General features: G+C 36.9%; 1 protein-coding gene across 2 annotated transcripts in view; it reads left to right on the plus strand.

Moving 5' to 3' along the window:
* The window catches only part of CDADC1 (cytidine and dCMP deaminase domain containing 1), a 38,925-nt gene that overhangs the window by 9,556 nt on the left and 10,145 nt on the right, over window positions 1–19,224 (plus strand). For both annotated transcript variants that reach the window (XM_082675387.1, XM_082675388.1), the window contains 5 exons: window positions 1,490–1,667; window positions 7,019–7,588; window positions 13,291–13,340; window positions 16,556–16,725; window positions 18,423–18,612. In XM_082675387.1, coding sequence (XP_082531513.1) covers window positions 1,490–1,667; window positions 7,019–7,588; window positions 13,291–13,340; window positions 16,556–16,725; window positions 18,423–18,612 — 1,158 coding nt within the window. The remainder of the gene's footprint in view (window positions 1–1,489; window positions 1,668–7,018; window positions 7,589–13,290; window positions 13,341–16,555; window positions 16,726–18,422; window positions 18,613–19,224) is intronic.

A 19,224-nucleotide genomic window follows, 5' to 3' on the forward strand; every position in this document is an offset into this window, starting at 1 on the left:
TCCCCCTCATATTGTAAAATCCCTTATGAACCCAAGGATTAGGTTTACATTCCTTACTTCAGGATCTTTTGCTGTGAAAACAGTGTAGACTGTTTTGTGGCTTATGTAGAACTGATTTTTTTTTTTTTTTTTGCGGTACGCGGGCCTCTCACCGCTGCGGCCTCTCCCGTTGCGGAGCACAGGCTCCGGACGCGCAGGCCCAGCGGCCATGGCTCACGGGCCCAGCTGCTCCGCGGCATGTGGGATCTTCCCGGACCGGAGCACGAACCCGTGTCCCCTGCATCGGCAGGCGGACTCTCAACCACTGCGCCACCAGGGAAGCCCTGTAGAACTGATTTTTAACCTTAGTCTATTCTATCTGATATTAATATTGTCATAGCAGCTTATTTGATTAGTATCTGTGTAAGTTAGGACACTTTAGGTTTAAAGTAACCACTCTTCAGAACTCCAGCCAGTGCTCAGCCTCTGGGGCTTAAAGCAAAGTCGGCCCAGTCCCTTACTGTGGGTGGGAAACTGCTGAGATAGCTGCACTTTACTGCTTATGCTTTGAGTTCTGTCTTCCTTTCTAACACCTGAGGGTTATGTCTTCCTTTCTTTTGAGCTTGACTATGCATTTTAAAACATTTTTAAAATTATAAATAATCTATATATTTGTAGGAGGTGGGTCCTACCACATTAGGCTAGACTGCCATAGTCCTAAAGATTGTTAGAGTCAATTTTTAGAAAGAAGTTGAGAATTATCTTTATTTTAGTCAGTATTTAAAATAGTTAAAAATTTAGTAGATGTAAGCTATCGTATATAGGATGGATAAACAACAAGGTCCCTGTATAGCACAGAGAACTATATTCAATATCCTATCATAAACCATAATGGAAAAGAATATTTAAAAAAAAGAATGTATATATATGTATAGCTGAATCACTTTGCTTTACAGCAGTAATTAACACAACATTGTAAATCAACTATACTTCAATAAAAAAATTTTTTTTGAAAAATTAATATGACCTCTGATTTAGTTCTGCCTTTTACCATCTATGGGTCTTTCAGAAAATCATGTAAACTCTGGGCTTCACTTATTCATGTGTAAAATCACAGGGTTTTCCAAGTTTTTCCTTATTATCTAGAAGCTTAATACTAAGTAGTCTTAGACTAGATTAAGAAACAAGTCAAATCGACTTCATTATTGCTCTTTATTAGGTTAAAATGTATTCATTTTTTACTAGGGTAAATTTATGATAATTAAATGCATAATTGTTTGGTTAATAAAGCCTAGATTTAGAAAATTTCTGGTAGAAAGTCAACATTAAACTTTCAGAAAAATTTTTGGACCTAATGAGAAATGTGCTTTTGTTCAAACTGTTCAGATGAAGAATTAAACAAAACTTTCATTTTATTAATAAATCAAGTATAATCCATGATACGATCATTAGATATTATAACTAATCACATAAATTATAAAATAAATTATTATTTTGTATCTTAATGTAGGTGAAGAGAACTGGTCTTGTGGTGGTGAAAAACATGAAAATTGTTGGTCTCCACTGTTCAAGTGAAGATTTACATGCTGGGAAAATCGCTCTGATAAAACATGGGTCAAGGTTGAAAAACTGTGATCTTTATTTTTCCAGAAAACCATGTTCTGCTTGTTTGAAAATGATTGTAAATGGTAAGTGCAGATAAGGCTTTGTTGGAGATTAATAGCATTTATCTGAGAACAAATCAAGTGGGAACAAATTGCCTAAATACCACAGAGATAATTTAAAAATATAAATATATATCTGAAGACAGTTTGATGTACTGTAAGAAGAAGAGTCGGAAAACATGGATTCTGGTCTCAGCTCTGTCACTAACTAGTTAGATGACCCTCAGTGTATTGGTAGATTTAATACTAGCTGCTATAACAAATAAACATCAACATTTCAGTGGCTTAATACACTAGATACTTACCACCCATGTAATAGTCCAGTGCAAGTGTTGCTGAACAGCAGACAGCTATTCTCCATGTGGTTGATCCGTGGGCCTAGGCATCTTCTGTCTTGTTGCTACTGTCATCCTTCTGGCCTCCTCTGCATCTAGAGACAGAGAGTAGAGAAGGCATACCTGCTTCTTAAAAACCCTGGCCTGGAAGTCACAGACATCATTTCTGTTCACATCCATTGTGGGAACTGTAGTTTCTGGCTGGGCAGCTGCCTCCCAATGACTACTTTACCCTTTGGAAGGAGGAGAACAAAGTATTAACATATAGCTATCTATCTCTGCCACTCTGGGCTACTCACTAATCCTCTTTGTGCTTATGATTCTATTTTGCACCCAGGTAAGTATTCAGACCACTTTCCTATTTAAAAAATAGTATATCTTTTACATAGGCACTGTGATGATTGTGATTTATAATATGAATTATATACTTAGTCTTCATTCCATTCTGGACACAGAGCAACTAAAATCTTTTGAATTTCCTGAGTGTTAATAATGAGAAAGGTGTCTTTTGTTATTCATAACAAGTCCCTTTCCACCATTACTGAGTTTATGTTAATGAAGTAACTTTTGGGAATCCCCTATGGATGGGGCCTGGTTGCCAGGGGAACCAGCCAGGTGACTAGAGTGTTGGAACTTGCAGCCTAACCCCCACCAGACCTCTGGGGAGGAGAGCCAGGCTATAGTTTGAGTTCAAACACCAATGGCCAGTGATCTAATCAATCATGCCTATGTAATGAAGCTTCCTTAAAACCCAAAAGGACACGGTTCAGAGAGCTTCTGGGGAAAAAAAGGCTAATGTAGTTCCTAATCCTTTCCCTCAAGCTGTTATTTGGGGGCAAAAAGGGGCAAAAACCAATTTAATGTAATACATCATGTAATACCAAATGAGTAATAACAGCTGTAAATGATACATGAGCTCAGAGGAGAGACAAGTGATCCCTGCAGCCTGGCATGTTATAAATAGCTGGGGCTTAAGCTGGACCTTCATGGGTCAGATGTAGAGGAGGAGGAACACATTCCTAGTCAGGAGGACAATGCATGCGGGGTCATCAAGTTGTGAGAAGCAGGGTTCTGGGGGTCAGTGTTCGGGGTGGAAAATTATTCTTGAAGAGAATAGTGGCAGAAGGATTATAATGATAGGTTGGGGCCTTAATGGAGAACTTTGAAAAACTGTCTGGCCTTTGGGCTTTATCTTATAGAACAGAGTTGCTAAATTTGCTTTGAGGAAGAGCTGTTTTTGTTTATATCAAAGTCTTAAGAGTAATGATCAGATCGGTGATCAGGGCAGTTCCCTTAAGCTACAAGTGGAAGCACTTCCAGAAGAAATGGTCATGTGGCTAGAGTCTCCTGGCCTGCATCGAGTATTTCAAGCTGGTAAGTAGGTACCTATGATAAGTTATTAGATTCTGTAGTCTTTCCCCTGCAATTACAAATAGAGAAGGTAAGTGTGATAGTGGTGGTGGCATTTTTTTCTCCTTTTCCCATTGAAGAGTTTTGAGCAGGATGTAACATGATTAAGATGATTATTTGTTGTTGTTATTGAATTAGAACATGGAAAGATAAAGAGCTTGAGAGCTTGGTTAGTAGACTTGCATTAGTTAAGGTGTAAAATAGGGTTAAGGTGGCGGCATTGATCTAGAAAGGAAAGAATGTGAAAGAACCAGACATTTGTGGACTGATCTCTTCTAGAGTCGAGAGAGAAGAATGAATAAAAAGTCGTGTTTTGCGCTGAGTTGACTACACTTAAAGCACTCTTAATAGCCTCAGAAGCCAAGAATTAGAAAAATGGAGGAGTACGAGTAATTCACCATTGCTTGTGTCTTTGAGTTCAGACACTTAAACCTTGCAAGAGAGATAATGAAATGTGGAAAATAAGGAAGGACATGCAATGGAAATGCTTTTATGCTGGTATTAGAGCCATATATAAATAAAATTGCTGTGTTTGATTAGGCTTATACGTTATTTACTTATCTTGGAAAGGGGCATGGTTTAACCCCATGCTCTAGCTAACTTATTTCAGTTATAATTACTGTTACCTCAGTTACAAAGCAAACATTTCTAAAGCATAGTTGTTCTCAAAGTGTGGTCTGTGACCTCCTCATGGTCCACAAGGTCAAAACTATTTTCATAATAGTACTACATTTATGCTAATAGTACTACAAAAATGTTGAGTAAGCCTACTGTTGCAGTTGTATGAATCAAGGCAATAGTAGTAGTCATTGTACTCTTACATAGCCACCTATTTGGAGTTAAAAAAAAAGGTGGAGGGTGTGGAGTTTCATGTAAGAATGTCATTGATGAAACAGTAAAAAAAAAAAAAAAAATCAATTTTATTAAACCCAACCCTTAGTACGCATCTTTTTAAGATTCTGTATGAGAAAATAGGAGGTGGACATAAAGCACTTTTGCTATAAACCTAAGTATGAAGTTTGCCTTAAGGAAAACCGCTTATGCAATTGTTTGAGTCACAAACTGAATTATCCAATTTTTTTCATGGAACACCATGAACTAACAAACCATAGTTACTCAGACTTGGCTATTTGGCAGACATTTTCTCAAAACTGAATGAAGTGAAACCGTCACTTCCAGGAAAACAACTGACAGCATTTATTGCCACTGATAAAATTTGAGCCTTCAAGTGAAAATTAGAATTGAAAAACTCCTGTCTGCCATCATCATAAGCTTACAGCTTCCCACTGCTTAAAGACTCTTCTGATGAGATTGGTGGTTATATTAATGAATTTTTTTTTTTTAAGTATTGTGAAATCAGTAACTCTTGTTTTCCAAATGACCAGTGCATGACGCTAGAAAATCATGCGTGAGTGAAAGAGCCATTCTAAGTGTAAGATAGACCAGAGGACTTTAACAGTACAAAAAGTTTGTTGTGTGACTTCAGATTCCACACTGTTACTCACCTCTAAGAAACTATCCCTTCTCAAAATTTTATGTAGTGTGAAGAATATTCATAATTATTTGAAATGGCTGTTAAAATACTCCTTTTTTAACTGCGTATCATGTGAGGCCGGACACTTTTTATATATACTTCAATGAAAAGCTAAGGCAAGAGGTTGAAAGCAGAAGCAGACTTGAGAACCCAACTATCTTCTATTCAGCCGGATAATAAAGAGATTTGTATAAACTTTAATGCCATTCTTTTCAACTGGTGTTTGTTTTGGAAAATTGTTATTTTTTATTGAACTATGTTATTTATATTAATTTATGATGGTTCTTACTGCTATTTTTAATGAATTAATTATATTTTAAAATTTTGTTTAAATTTTCTAATGCAGTAAGTATCAGTAGATATAGTCCACATAAACAAAAACTCTTTGGGGTCCTCAGCGATTTTTAAGAGTGTAACAGAGTCTGAGACCAAAAATTTGAGAACCTTTGCTGTAGCTTCTGCTACTAGTACATGAAAATATGTTTAAACATTGGTCATCCCCTCTTCTTGAATCAAGATTACTAGGAGCAACCAGAATGCTTAGATGAAAGATTGATCATTACTGCTGGTTAGGAAATGAATTATGAGAACTCCAACAGAGGGAAAAAGAAACAGCCAGAGGAAACATTCTGATAGCTTTGAGGCCTTCAAGATTACTTTACAGCCCAAGGCACAGTAAGGGTCAGTAGTAGGAGGGAGTAGATAGAAATGTGTGTTTGTTTAACTCGAATTTTTTAGTTCATCTATATCTTTGAATGAAGAGAACGTGTGGGCCATCTGCCTGTTCACTTCTGGGCACAATTATCAAAAACATAAATGCCTCTCCTAGCAGAAGTTACATGAGACACCAGCAAAGGCATTTCTTTGTTGTAAAATAGTAACTAATTGATAAACATTTATGTGCTTAGTTTTGTATAAGGCATCTCATCGTTCATTCTCAAACACAAATTGAAAACTTTTTTCATATTTGTTACCCAGTTTTGTTTTCTCTTTTGTAAATTGTTCATATATTTTGCCTCTCTTGGAGGCTTTATTCTTGTCAATTCATATGTGCTCTTAGTGGATTAAAATCTCTGTACATCAAAGATTACTAACCTTTTCTCTGTTACATTTATTGAAAATGTTCCTTCTAGTTTGTTGTTTTGTCTTCAATTTTGTGGACTTAAAAACAATTAATATTGCTTCCTCTCCCGCCGCTTCCCTGCTGCCCTCACATTACAAATTCTTTGTGGACGTTTTGGATAACTGCATATTTTATTATGAGGAAAACTAATGTGTTAAACCATTCCTCTATTTTGGCCATTTAGATTTTTTCTATGTTTTTACTGTTTTAAACAATGCTGCACTAAACATATGCATGCATGAATTTTCTTTTGTCTTTATTTCAAATATTTTCTTAGAAGAGCTTCCCAGAGGAAGAGTTTAGAGTACAGGTACATTTTTCATGTGTGGATGAATTTGTTTGTTTCAGGTACAAAACTCTAGCCAGTATCAGTTATGTTATGGTATTTCTAAAAGCTGCCATTTGATTACTTGGAGGACTCTGGTATATAGTCCTATCTCTGGGCTTTGGGACCACACTTAGCAGAGGTAGTGATTCCACAGATACCTTCCATGGGTTTTGTTGTCGGCAAACTTTTCCTATAAAGGGCCAGATAGTAAGTATTTTAGGCTTTGCAAGCCGTAGGGTATCCATACAGCCATTCAGCTCTCAACTCAGCTACTCCATTGTAGTACAGAAACAGCCAGAGACAATGTCAAAGATTAGGTTTGTCTGTTTCCACAAATCTTTATAGGCACTGAAATTTGGGTTTTATATGATTTTCATGTCACAAAATAGTTTTCTTTTGATTTTCCAACTATTTAAAACTGCGAAATCCATTGTTGACCTGCAAGCTGTATAAAAATAGGCAACAGGACAGATTTGGCCTGTGGCCGTAGTTTGCCAGCACTTGGGCTCTATTATTGGTGACTTGGTAATAGACTTTTATTATATTGGGGCCTTTGGACCTACTGCAGTGATATGGTGGATTTATCAAGAAAACCCTTAATTTCAGCATGCATCTGATAACTACCGTTCATATTTTGTGTTTCAGCTGGAGTTAACCGAATTTCCTATTGGCCTGCTGATCCAGAAATAAGCTTGCTTACTGAGGCTTCTAGTTCTGAAGATGCAAAGTTAGATGCCAAAGCAGTGGAAAGATTGAAGTCAAACAGTCGGGCCCATGTGTGTGTCTTACTTCAGCCTTTGGTGTGTTACATGGTGCAGTTTGTAGAGGAGACCTCTTACAAATGTGACTTTATTCAAAAAATTTCAAAAACATTGCCTGACACTACCATTGACTTTTATTCTGAATGTAAACAAGAAAGAATAAAAGAATATGAAATGATATTTTTGGTTTCCGGAGAAGAAATGCATAAGCAAATACTGATGACTATAGGTTTGGAGAACCTGTGTGAAAATCCGTACTTTAGCAATCTAAGACAGAACATGAAAGACCTTATCCTACTTTTGGCCACAGTAGCTTCCAGTGTGCCCAACTTTAAACACTACGGATTTTATTGTAGCAATACCGAACAGATTAACGAAATTCACAATCAGAGTTTGCCGCAAGAAATTGCAAGGCACTGCATGGTTCAGGCAAGGTTATTGGCATATCGAACTGGTGAGTTTATACACTTAGTTCATAAATCGGGGCTGCTTGGGTCGTATTTGTCTCAGAAGTAAAGTATTCATTTCATCTATGGTAGCGTTTATTGACTCTTAGATACTAAGGTTTTGTTGGTCATACAAATAAAGAGAAGTTAGTGAGACCCTTGAGTAGACAACTCTTAGAGTAGTTTTAGGATTTCTTGTGGCCTATATCAGGTGCTACATTTATAAATCAGGATCTGATTAGGCCCTTTCTGCTTCTTGCTTTTATCATTTCACAGTTGAATGAGCCCTCCACTAGATAGGACAAAAAGAGAGGGGAGAGAGAACCAGAATTATTCTTTTTTTTCTTAACTCTTCAATATTCTGTAGGTATTCAGTATTTAGTAAAAACTTAAAAAATCTTTAAAAATATGAATTCAAAATAACAAATAGAATCAAAGTAAAGGAGATTTTTTCATATTCTTCCAATTTCTGGTATGTCTTCAATCAGCAAGTGGAGAAATCAAACATTTTTACTTTATTATATTAAGTTGTACCTGAGTAAGTATGTGAAAAAGGAAAATATTACTTGGGAATTTTCTCTATCATGATAAAAGGCGGTATCTGTATTTCCAATTATAGAACAGTGTTTTTACATCTCAGCAGACATAACATTTTTCAAAGTAGAATCATGATCACTTTTTTTTTTACATCTTTATTGGAGTATAATTGCTTTACAATGGTGTGTTTCTGCTTTATAACAAAGTGAATCAGTTATACATATGTTCCATATCTCTTCCCTCTTGTGTCTCCCTCCCTCCCACCCTCCCTATCCCACCCCTCCAGGCGGTCACAAAGCACCGAGCTGATCTCCCTGTGCTATGCGGCTGCTTCCCACTAGCTATCTACCTTATGTTTGGTAGTGTATATATGTCCGTGCCTCTCGCTCGCTTTGTCACAGCTTGCCCTTCCCCCTCCCCACATGATCACTTTTTAAAATGCAACTTTGAAATAAGGAAAAGAAAATGCAGGCAGGAGGAACAGTAGAGTAAGATTTGGTGAGTAGGCTATAGTAGGAATTTTTAAACTTATCCCAAGAAAGAAGGAGAAGAGAGAAAATCTTCAGAAAAAGTCCATACAAATGCCACTGATCTGCAGTATATGCTCAACAAAGACCACAGGTTGAAGTAATTTCAGTAAAATGGAGGTTTTCAAATGGCAGCATGTTAGAATCACCCTAGAAACTTTTATTAAAAGTAAGAATGCTCAAATTCTAACCCAGACCTACTAAACCTGGTCCCTAAGGGTATGTCCTAGGTCTGTGAATTTTTAACTTTCTGTAAGGGATTCCAACATTCAGCAGGGTTAATAATCACTTGATTCTTATTAAAGAATTTGATTCTACTATAGGCACAAACTACATGATGCCAAACAACTGTATTCTGTAAAGGTCTGACTTAATGTAAGTGTCTTGTATCGTGGGCTCTATGTTAGTCTCTGCCAACTCCAGCTTTATAAAGAATTTTTCTCCCAACCATTCTGGAAGGACAGAAACATAAATGGAAACAGCTGTTACAGCTATACTTCACTAATTCTCATTTGCTAATTAGAATTCAGCAGATTCCAGAGTGAGCGTAAGATGGGAGGTGTGAGTCTGTTTTTTTACTGAATCTCAGGAGCTCCTCTCCTAATACCTAACAATACCGTGTATGGCTCCACTATGCAGTAATGTATAGATATGAATTTGCACATATATTCTTTATTAGATACTCTACTAGTATAGTTATAGTATTGTAAATTTATCTGCTGTTACTATGCAGAGTTTTGTACTTATGCGCTTGATGGGTGAATTAGGTTTTTCAAGGTTAATTTTTTGTCTATGTATGACTTTCTTGCCTGGAACCCAAATCCTGAATAGAATGCGACTCTTATGTCATGTGCTCCTTTCCACTGTGAGCTCTTCCAGGGGAGAGACCATGTCCTCATCATTGTTTTTTCCTTAGCACAAAAGAAATATTTTTATATACAAAGATAAGTGGTCCACAGTCCCCTACCCAAAGCTCTTGAAGCCAGATGAAAAGGAATTCAGAATTTTTCAGATTTTAGAAAAATAATATGTACATGCTATATGTATGTGTGTCAAGGTGTTTTAAAAAAACTTGATATAAAGGATTGCAGATAAGGAATTCTGGACTGATACTCCTCATTGATGATAATAAAAAATTTACTGAGCACCTACTGTGTGTCAGGCACAGAGCTAGGTGATTTATATATGTACCTTACTTAACATTGAGGACAATCCAGCAAGGTAGATATCCCCTTGACTTAGTGTGTTTCTAATAACTCTAAATTTTATGCTGTTCAGCTCACATAACTTTATTTCACTCTAATAGGTGAAGAAATCATTCCGTTAAACCATTTCATTTAAAAATATACATATGATTAAAAAGAATGCCAAAACTTCTAACAGAGTTCTGAAACTAATTGAAAGTAGGTAATTAATTGATTTTTGAATGATGAGTAAATAGGATCCACAGAGGTGTCATTAAAAATATGTTTCTAAGCTACTTTGAGGGTAGCAAAAAAGTGACAAAATTTGTTTAGACTCTAGGGGAAAAAAACAGAGATAGGAGGGCATCACATCTTACCTACCTGGTTTAAGTGTGAGTTTTGATTTCTTTTTATGTCCTGTTTCCCATTAGACTAGGCGTTTTCCAAAGCTGACGATTATGCCTTCCTTCTGAACCACAACGCTAATGATGAAAGTAGGTTGGAGTAGCCAAGAAAGTTAACTGTTTCAAATCATAACTCAGTGGTTCTCAACTTTTAGTTGCCTACGAATCAGAGGTGATGCTCATGAGAAGTACAGATTCCTGAGTCTGCCGCCTCCCTTGGAGAGGTTGATTCATGGAATTTCCATGGGAGCCAGGAGTCTGCCTTTGTAACAAGCGTCCAGTCATTCTGATGCAGTTGGTTTGTGAACCACACTTGGACAAACCCTGACATGACCACAGTATTGGGAGCTAAAATAACCATGCCTGTGTTCCAGAACCATAGGATAAAGAGTCCTCTGACTTTCAGTGACCAAAGAGTCTCAGAAATTTGGCTCAGTGATTTTAAGTTGACCTTTCCTTCAAGGGTATACAGAGAAAATCCTGTGAATGACCAGATCCTGGGGAGCAATTTACAGACATAAAGGTTTTTGAGAAACTTTACATAAAAATTACTGATGTGAAAAGATTTTTGAGAAATTACCTCATCTGTCATCCAACCTTGGGGGCTGGGTGAAATCTACTCATCGTATATGGATGAAATTTTATTCTGATTTCAAAAGACATGTAGTAAAGAATATTTTCTTGGTGAAACTAGGCTTAGCTAAGCAGTAGAGCTTTATTTTTGGCTGCGTTGGGTCTTTGTTGCTGCGCGCAGGCTTTCTCTAGTTGCGGTGAGTGGGGTTACTCTTCGTTGCGGTGCGCGGGCTTCTCATGGCGGTGGCTTCTCTTGTTGCGGAGCACGGGCTCTAGGTGCATGGGCTTCAGTAGTTGTGGCATGAAGGCTCAGTAGTTGTGGCGCACGGGTTTAGTTGCTCTGCGCCGTGTGGGATCTTCCCAGACCAGGGCTCGAACCCCTATCCCCTGCATTGGTAGGTAGATTCTTAACCACTGTGCCACCAAGGAAGTCCCTGAGCTTAGTTTAAAAAATCACATTTTTTTTCCTCCTAACAAGATTTAGGCTGTCCCTAGACTGAAACAGAAAAAGTGGCTCCTGGACTAAAAAATAATAATATGAAAAATACTTAGTATCAATGGTAGGAAAAGTAGACTCTTGATATGAAGAGTTTCTATTTGAGTTTTTCATTTTCTGTTTCAGATTTATACATGTATTAAGTACAATTTTACTTAAAGGTTTTCATTTATAATATAAATGAAATATAATCTTAGGTTTTTAACTTCTATACTGCTTACCTTAGAAAGGAGCATAAAGCCATAATTATATTCTTTTCCCTTCATGTTGTATTCTGACAATCTTGGAAGGAACAAAACTTTTACCCCCAAATTCCTTTCCTGACAGTCTCCATACTATGTTTCTCCCATACACTGTTTGTTTCTCCCATACACTGTTCCTCAGTATCCTGCTCCTTTCCTTCATAGCCCAGCACAGCACCTAGGTTCTTAGATGTTTCCTTGTTACCATCTTCCTTCTCCATTGGACCATAAGCTTCATGAGTATAGGCACTCAGGTATTCAGTAAAGGGGAACCTTTGTTACAAAATTCTTCACATCGGAGGGAGGCAAGCCGATTGGGTGTGGAGGGCTAAATTTTAGTCAGTTTCTTTGCCTGTTTTCTCATCTAGAAAAGGAAATTTTGTCTGCTTTACCTTTAGGATAAAAATGAGATAATGGATAACAAGTGCTTAAAATAAATTATAAAAATGCTTTGTGGTATAATTTTGAAAACCCAAGCTTGCTTGACCTGAAGATGGGGAATTTCATTATAGTGTCATAACTTTCTTTAAAAATTAACTTTATCAGGCATCCTAGTTTTTCATGCATAGGTAGAATAATGTTTCTTTGTACTTTTACTAGAAAAGTATTTAAATATGTTATTATTGGAAGGATTATCTTTTAGGAAATTGTGGGGTGAAGCCACAGTTTTGTTTAATCCTCATCAATATGAAAATGCCTGAGGGCAAGTTCACAGATAATTTTCACTTTCTCTGTGTAAATGTACCTACTTAACTATATTGGTCTCTTATTAAGATTTTGATAAATACTATGGTTTTTATAATTTGTGTATAATTGTCCTAGAAATTTTTAACTCACCCTTAGTAGTAGTAGAAAGAAAAAGTCAGTTCTTAATATTTAGAATTTCTATTTTGGTTTTGTATTTTCTGTTGAAGGTTAATAGTTTTAAGAAATACAGCCTTTCTTGTTGCAAAGTAAATAGGTTGGTTCTGCAGGGAAATTATAATGTTATATTTGTGACTTCTGCCACTTGATTTAGAAATGGGCATCATGTCACTAACTTGGCATTCTTTTCCCCTCAAGGTAAACTGTGAAGGTCAGGGAAAGGACATCATTTTATTTAAATCAAAATTCCTTTCATGTACCTTCCAGCAAAAAAAAAAATATATGTGTGTGTGTGTGTGTATATATATATATATATATATGAAAGCCCATAAAGATTTGTTTATGTTTGTATTATGAGTTTGAACTTTTTTCATAGCAAGAACACTTTCATGAAATGTATTTTCCATGATTAGAGTGCAAAAGATGCTAGGAGAAGACAGATTTGATTGTTGTGAATGGTTATTACACTAAATCCATTAGTTCAGAAACTTCTTTCTTAATTGATTTCATCGTCTATTAGAAATAGTCATTTAAAAACTTACTTGTTGGTGGAAATTCAATAAAGTTACCCTCAGTTCTGGTTACAGCTTTGAAGTCACCTGAGTGCGGGCACTGCCACTGTGTTATCTCTGCACATAGATCACGTGAGATTGGGTTGGTAGTGATACTGTCTATAGTTAGTTCGTACCTAGCTCCCATATAGTCTATGCTTGACAATATTTATTTTCATACTTTTTCCGTAATTAGTGAGGTTGTCAAGGATTGCTGCTACATTTATGAAGTATATTTCAATAAATACATGTTCATTATTTTTGGAAAAAATGTATTTCTGAAACTAACAAATCATTGATTTTTACTGAGTTACACGCCATGTATCTTTCAGAGGATCATAAAACAGGAGTTGGAGCAGTCATCTGGGCAGAAGGAAAATCTGTGAGTATGAAAATAATTCTTTATAAACATTTAAACTTGATTTTGTTTAAACATATTTCCATGTTAAGTACATGACATTTTGTTGACCCCTGGGGATTAATATTTCTTATTGGTGTATTTATTAAGTTTTATAAACATTTGCATATTCTCTCAACAGTTTTTTTATATAGATTTATTCATTTAGTGAACATTTATTAAACACCTGCCACAGGGTTGGCTCTGTGCCACAGTGAACAATGGGGAGTTAAGGATCACATAGTCCACCCTTCATAGCCTTATATAGTCTAGTGATGGAGACAGAGGTGAAAAAGAGACTGGTATATAACTGTAATTATAACCTGATACCGTGAGAGCACAGAGGAGGCACCTTTACTCTGCTTGGAGAAATGAGTAAAATACTATTAGGGGAGGTCAGGTGCTATTAGTCTTGAAGAATGAGTAGGAGTTCATCAGGCAGAGCAAGTTAGTGGGACTAGAAGGGTAACATGCAGAGGTAGGGCGTGAGAATGTGGGGAAATGCAAGTAATTTGGCACATTGAAGTCCAGGGTCCTGTGTCTAGCAGAGTAGCAAAAAATTGGGCTGCACCATAAAGAACTCTGTATACCACATAGAGAGTTTAGACTTTATCCATCAGACAGTGGGATACACTAGCATAGTGCTAACCAACAGAAATAAAAGGCAAGCCAATACGTGATTTAAATTTTTTTAGGAGCCACATTAAAAAAATAAAAAGAGGGCTTCCCTGGTGGCGCAGTGGTTGAGAGTCCGCCTGCCGATGCAGGGGACACGGGATCGTGCCCCGGTCTGGGAGGATCCCACATGCCGCGGAGCGGCTGGGCCCGTGAGCCATGGCCGCTGAGCCTGCGCGTCTGGAGCCTGTGCTCCGCAGCGGGAGAGGCCACAACAGTGAGGGGACCGTGTACCGCAAAAAATAAATAAATAAATAAATAAATAAAATAAAAAGAAACAGGTGAATTAATTTTAAGAATATATTTTACTTGGGACTTCCCTGGCGGTCCAGTGGTGAAGACACCGCGTTTCCACTGCAGGGGGCACGGGTTCGATCCCTGGTTGGGGAACTAAGGTCCCACGTGTCGCGCAGCGTGGCCAAAAAATATATATATATGTATTTAATCGTCTGTCCAGAAATATTATCATTTCAACATGTAACCAATATAAAAATATTTGTTAATGTTTTTAATAAAATACTTTGCATTTGGGGGGAGTATTGATTCTTCACAATCCTGTATGTATTTTATACTTATAGCACCTCTCAGTTTGCACTGACCACATGGTGCTATTGGCTACTATACTGGACAGAGCAATCCAAGAATATTTTAAATGGGAAAATGATCTGATTAGATTTGCATGTAAAAAATGAAGTGGGGCTAGACAGGAACTAGGGAGGTTAATAAAAAGAGATGATGAGGACTTGGAATTCTGTGGATGGGTTGGGAGGGCATGGAACCAAGAGATACTTCGTAACTATGAGGATGACTAAAAGATGAGTAGGGGGGCCTAAGTGTCCTTCAACAGACTTTATAGCAAGTAATTTTACTATTTGGCTGGATATGTCATGAGCCCCTCAAGTTCAACCTAGCCAATACATTCAGTATCTTCCCGGCTAACCTATTCCTTCACTAGTGGTCACCATCCCATTCCCCATTCCACTCAAACAATCGATCACCAAATGCTGTGAATTCCACCTTCAGACTATCTCTTGACTCTTATTTCTTCCCAAATTGTTAGCACCTATTAGAATAGGTTCCTCTGCCAGAAACTCCCATAGTATTCTGTACAACTCCGTGGTGACGCTCATCACAGTTAAATTTACATGTCCAGTTTCTTATCGTCTCCAGATCAGAAGGTTCATGAGGGCTGGGATTCTCTGTCACATTTACCAGTGTATTCCCAGAACCTAGCACAGGGCCTGGCCTATGGTTGGAACTCTCCCTTGGATTTATATAAATGCTCAGCAGCCTTTTGGCTTAACACCTGGTTCTCAACTACTTTTTGGAGAATTTAGTTTCCAGTTATATTATCTAGAGTGTAGGCAGCATGGTAAAGTGGAAGGACATGGGTTTGGAGTCAAGCAACCCATCCTTGAATTCTGGCTATGTTGCTTACCAGCTTTGTGACTTTGGACAAGTTATTTAATCTCTTTTGGCCTCAGTTTCCTTATCTATACAATGGGAATAGTAATAGTACTACTGTCTAGGATGTTGTGAGGATTAATTAAATGAAGTAACACATATAAAAGTGAGCATGATGTTTAACCTTTAGTGAATGCTCAAGGATAATTTGTTATCAATGAGATAACATATTATTTGTAAGCTTCTGTCGGCTCATCATAACAATGATTTTTACCAAGCTGCTATAGTACTGAGTCTGTTGAAACTATCACATGAGTAACTATGTATAATATATTGAAATTTAGTGAGGTTTATGGCATATTCCAAAGTATTATAAACAGTTCTGATTTATAAAATATTTTACTTTTATAGTTGATAAAACATTCATATTGACACCTAATATGCCACTGACCAGGAGAAATAAAAAAACCACTTTAAAAAAAAAAAACCACTTAAGTAGGAAGTTCTATTACATACACACACACACGCACATATACACAAAAACACAGTAGAGGCTCAGTAAACATGAAAATTAAAGGAAAGTGCATTATTTATTTTCCAACTATATACACTAGCACATTTTTAGCCCAAAACAGAAATTGTCTGTTCAAAATATTTTTAGGATTTCTGACTTGCTAACCAGTAGCACAGCACAGAGCATATAAGAAATTAACAATAATTTATTGTGTACCTGCTGTGTATGGAACACTGTAATAGGTCTACTTTAAGTGGCAGAAAGGAGGTATAAAACATGGTTTCTGTTCTCTAGGATCTTATAACCTATTCAGGGAGAGGTGTCTGAATCAAGTGAAACAGTTTGTGAATTAAGCTACTATTTAATTAACTGCTAAAACGAAGGATTGCCTTGAGATTATATACTAGAGATGATCAGGCTGCTTGAAATTTAACTTTGACAAGACCACACTGTGGCAGGAAAATCTAATATTGTATTTTTCTGATGGCTCAGTTTATCATGGAAAAGTGAATTCATTATAAGTATGATACTAAGCTTTAAATATACAATGTAAGATGCCTTTTCAGAATGTTGAAAACAGCTTTGTTGGTTTGCTTACTTTTCATAGAGAAATTGTGATGGAACAGGAGCAATGTACTTCATAGGATGTGGTTATAATGCTTTTCCTGTTGGATCTGAGTATGCTGACTTCCCGCACATGGATGACAAACAGAAAGACAGAGAAATAAGGAAATTCAGATACATTGTACACGCAGAACAGAATGCCTTGACATTTAGGTATGAAATTTGTTCGCATGTATTTTCTATAAAATGTAGCAAGGATTAGTTAAAATTAGTTTTCTTTTAGCTGTAATTTATTGCCTTTTTAAAAAATTCCAAGAAATATTCTTTTCAGAAGTATAACTTTGGTCCTACTTGGTCTTTGCTACCTGACCTGAAGCCATTGTCAGGGATCCTGCAGGGTTTCAAATTTATTGAGCAAGTCTTTTTTCCTTTCTTCCTTCTCTGTCCAATATAAAACTGCTTGAAGTTTGTCCTTAGGGTCTTGCATATTTCTGCATTATATAATCAGTTTTGTTTTCTAAATGTAGAGCCCATATATTTATATTTATGAATATATAGATTTTATTATGAATCAAATTGCTTTAACATAGTTTTTGTTAGAGATTATAACTGGCATTACCTCCTTCTAATGTTAATTTAGATCATTTCCACAAACATTTCTCAGCATTTACCATTAAGTGGGTGATCTTAGGGGATTTAAATCTGCATAAGTCATGGTTTCTGTCCTTGAGGAGCTTATAACACAGTATGGGATATAAGACTGTATTCAACCTAACATGGTCAGTTGTGTGGGAAAGGCCAACAAAAAGTGGGTAGAAATTCAGGGGCTGCTACGGATGGAGGGGGAGTGAGAGGGAAAAGCTTTATGGAGAAACTGGCATTTGAGCTGTGCTTTAAAGGTTTGGTAGGATTATGCCATTGGAGATGCTTACTTGAAGGGAAACCATTCTTGCTTCAGGCATAGCAGTGGGCTAGAAGTAGGAAAATGCTTGTGTGTTTAGGAACACAGATGTTACACTTAGGCTGCACCATGGAGCACATGGGATCGGTTGGGACTGACAAGAGAGGACTTTGAGTTTAGACTTCATTTGGTAGGTAGTGGAGAAATTGAATGACATTGACAGAGCCACACTAATGATTACTTAGGTTGCAGGCATATTGTTTGAACAGACTAGATGCATACAATTCTGCTGCCCTAGTACAGGGGAACAGAATGAGAATCTGAACTAAGGACATGGGTGCAGAAGGCTGGTGGTGGGGAATGTAAGACTGAGAGCAGTGTAAACCATAGAACCCAGAAGTACAACTCCTGTATCCTCAGATGAAGCATTCCTTAGTCCTAAACTACCCCTGGCATGTAAAATTTCACCAAACTCCTCTGTTTTTTTTCCTTGTGCTCTTCATTACAGATTACTTGCTTCGTTTTGTCAAATCCAAATGCTTGTTAAATAAAATTATCCTGTGTTAGGGAAGGGAGTAAGGGAACTGTAACTCAAAACAGAACTCTAATATTAATTTATCAATTTAGTAAGCATTATTAAATATCTGTTAGTTACCAGATAAGAGGTAGACCTTTTGGCTACCATGATGACTTAATGTCTAATCACACATGGTACATTCTTAGGGAAGGTGTTAGTTCTAGCCCCTAATTCTGGCATTATAAAGAGTTACTTACTTAGAAAGCATTGTTTTCTCTCTCTCTCTCTCTCTCTCTCTATTTTCATTTCCTTTGTAATGTAATACTGAAAATCTTGCCATTGACTAATTCAGCAAGAATAAGGCTTGATCATTATTGTGTATAATGTTGTAAATCCTAAAGCAGCTCAATTTTAATGTTTAAAGATTTTTCTAAAACATAACTTACCCTTTTAGAAACTATCTTCCTGATATTTTATATATATTTTTTGTAGGTGTCAAGAGATAAAACCAGAAGAAAGAAGTATGATTTTTGTGACAAAGTGCCCATGTGATGAATGTGTACCTTTAATTAAAGGTGCGGGCATAAAACAAATCTATGCAGGGGATGTAGATGTTGGAAAAAAGAAGGCAGACATCTCTTACATGAGATTTGGGGAACTTGAAGGCGTTAGCAAATTTACAGTAAGTAGATACACATTTTTTCAAATATACTTTTTATTATATTGTTAGGTACTCTGCTGCATATTTTAAATTAGCGATTCTTACCCTTTTAAAGAGTTATCATTGAGTTTATGTTTATGTGCAAGCACTTGCTTAACTACAAATGTTCAGCTTAGGATCTGCCTTATGAATATAGATTTCTATCAAGAGTTGTGCATTGACCTTACAGATCTTGAATTAGTTAGTCCTTTGGTGCCATCTGGTGGCTAACAAAAGAAAATCCTTGACCCACCTCTTCCCTCACCTTTCTGGATTGAAGTGGTAGACAGAGGTGAAAGTAGTTTAAGATTACCCAAAAGAAGGGGACACGGACACACACACACACACACACACACACACACACACACACACGTGTGCATTTCTCATGAGAAAAACCAGGAAAAAATAAGAAGAATTTAATATTTGACATTTCAAAAAAAGTGCTGGGGTGGTTTGTGGAAAACTCAGAACTTTAATTCTTTGTGCTTTTTTACTACTTTGGTTTATAAAAAACTTTTTCTTGGGCTTCCCTGGTGGCGCAGTGGTTGGGAGTCCGCCTGCCGATGCAGGGGACATCGGTTGGTGCCCCGGTCT

This window comes from Grampus griseus, assembly GCF_964374135.1.
Source record: "Grampus griseus genome assembly, chromosome: 18".
NCBI classification, from domain to species: domain Eukaryota; kingdom Metazoa; phylum Chordata; class Mammalia; order Artiodactyla; family Delphinidae; genus Grampus; species Grampus griseus.